Below are 2,586 nucleotides of genomic sequence, written 5' to 3'. Positions count from 1 at the left end.
ATTTGTAACATTACATAATACAATATGTATTATACAATATGAGTATGTATCCAGTTTTAAATAAAATTTACTAAAGGTAAAGAAATGAACTAAATTTTAACCATTATAAATGTGAAGAACATGTCAAAAATATACTGCTTGTTAACTGATCAGCATTTTTTGTGAAACAATAATCCTGTTGAAAATACAACTACAAAAGAAATTAATTTATGAGAAAAATGGCTAATAAAACTTTTTGAAATTTAATTGACTTTTTACAAAAGTCATATCAAATTGAAACTAGGGTAAGTAGGTTTTAACTCCTTTGTAACACCCACTGTAGATATATATATCTACAGTGGGTGCCTACACTGTTCATGAAACATAAAACTAAAAATGAATATATAGATGTGTTGAAATTCATTTGAGACTGGTTGATTTTTGGTAGTTCAATTTGATCTGTAACTTACATTCTACAAATTAATTTTAGATGAATTCAGTGTAGCATCACCAATAATGTATGTTCAAAGACAAGATTACAGTTGTAAATTTTTGTGTGTGTTGTGATTGTTTCATATTCTGAAGATTTACATTTCTTTTTTTATTGAGGGCATTTTTTTTGTACATGCTCGTAAAGTATATTCTTTTATAATTGTTTTTTAGGGTTAAGAAATGAAGCAATACCAGTGTTAGAATAATTTGAGAGTTGTTTTAAAGGTTTCCTTTTGGAAAGTTACTTTATTCTACTGTTATGTAAATATGTGGTAATGAATTGTTATTAACTATAATCTACTTCTGCTTGCAGTGTTGCAAACAGTCTGAGAAGAGTATTTATTGCTGAAGTAGCAACATTAGCAATTGATTGGGTACAACTGGAAGGGAATTCTTCAGTTTTACATGATGAATTTATTGCTCACCGTCTTGGCCTGATTCCTCTCACAAGTGATGATGTTGTTGACAAGATGCAGTTTTCACGGGTATTTGTTTTTGTTTTTTTGTACCATAGTTTCTGTCAGTTAAAAGTGCTGTGTTGAGTATTTCCTCTTTAAATTCTTCCTCTTATGTTAAGAAATGTACATTAATGTCATTTTTGTACATTTACATTGACTGGCTTCTTTACTACGACACCCACCTAATATCAGTTAGGTTATAGGTTCAACAGAAGATTATAATAATAGCTGGGATGATTGAATTCATTCCATAGAGCTATCTAGATTCATTACACTGACTAAGAAAGATGTCTGAAGTCATTTTAAGGTGGACATGGTCAGAAAGAGTGTTCAGGTATGCTCTTAGATTATTGACCCTTTTAAGGAAGTCAAAAGATCCAGCCTTTACTACAAAATATTTTTACACCATTGCATATTAGTGTGCCCTGTTGGCACAATACAAATAGGATGGAACACCTTGTTATTTTGCTCCATATTTTTTACTTTACCATCATAACAGAAAAGGTTAAAACATGAACATTATTTATAAGCTACAAGTTATTCATAATTCACACTTATCATTTGAAGCACCACTGAAATTATGCTTTCCTGTTTGCATCTGAGATGAGCATTTGTTGAATTGCTTATTGGTTTTTTCACCTGATATAGTTGGAGATAGTCCAGTTCTGATCACTGTTAAAATAATGTGTTACATTTTAAAAGCCTGTCCAATTGTCATTTTCCTTGGTCAGTCATAACATATGGTGCTCACAGTTTTTTATAGTGGTAGATGCATTCTGTCTCAATTAAAATTGTTTATAAAACTACTGATACATTTTTGAATAACTGGTGGAAAATGTCTTTGACAATGATGTTCTAATGATCATGCTCTTTTTGAAAGTCAGAGATGTCACATTCTAGCCAATTGTCTTGAAGACTTATCATCATATGTCCACATATCTGCATTTAAATGGCTGAAGCAAGCACCTTATATATGACATGATAAGTGAGTTGTTCAAATGTGTGTCTGTATGGTGGTGGCGGGTCTTAATAAAGTGGCTAATCAGCATAGTTTTATCTTATACTAGGCTTTAGCTGCTCTGTGTGTATGTTTAACACCCTTGGCACTTACCCTGCTACTGTCTCGGAGTGAGCAAGCTGAACAAAAATCATTCACCCTGAGACAATCTTGGGGTAAACTTTACTTTCTGATTCTGCAGTATTTAGCCCAAGTTCTTCCACTGACTGTGTGCTACTGCCATCTACTGCTACTTGACATCACTAAACACCATTGGTAGAGTCAGTATACACACTTCAGGCTCCGATTTCCTTCTTCCAACACTAGATTGTGTGTATTGACCTGCTTCAAGATCTATAACAACAAATCCAAATGATAATCACTGAAGCCAGATTACAGGTGAACAAATATCAAGGTTTTATTTTTTATTATTTTTAATGAATTTGAACAAAATTATTTTCCTGCTTATTATTACAATTTATACAAGTCCATTTTATTTTTTACATATAAGCAGTACAGTGCAGGCACTAATATAGGATTTTTTAGAAACAAAAAGGAGGGGATTTGGCTGAAAATGGGGTGTTGGTGGGTTTTTCTAGCTCACTTGTGCCATTTTTGTCTTAAAATTTCCCAATTTTTTTTAAAAAAAAAAGTTCACCC

At 32.0% G+C, this 2,586-nt stretch overlaps 1 protein-coding gene across 1 annotated transcript in view; it reads left to right on the top strand.

Annotated features, from left to right (window-relative positions):
* Positions 1–2,586, top strand: part of LOC106478786 (DNA-directed RNA polymerase II subunit RPB3-like) — a 23,408-nt gene that overhangs the window by 8,799 nt on the left and 12,023 nt on the right. The window contains exon 2 of the mRNA XM_013939354.2: positions 785–956. Coding sequence (XP_013794808.1) covers positions 785–956 — 172 coding nt within the window. The remainder of the gene's footprint in view (positions 1–784; positions 957–2,586) is intronic.

The sequence above is a fragment of the Limulus polyphemus genome, unplaced genomic scaffold (assembly GCF_000517525.1).
Source record: "Limulus polyphemus unplaced genomic scaffold, Limulus_polyphemus-2.1.2 Scaffold249, whole genome shotgun sequence".
In the NCBI taxonomy this organism is placed as follows: Eukaryota; Metazoa; Arthropoda; class Merostomata; order Xiphosura; family Limulidae; genus Limulus; species Limulus polyphemus.
This window is presented reverse-complemented; position numbering and strand designations above follow the sequence as displayed.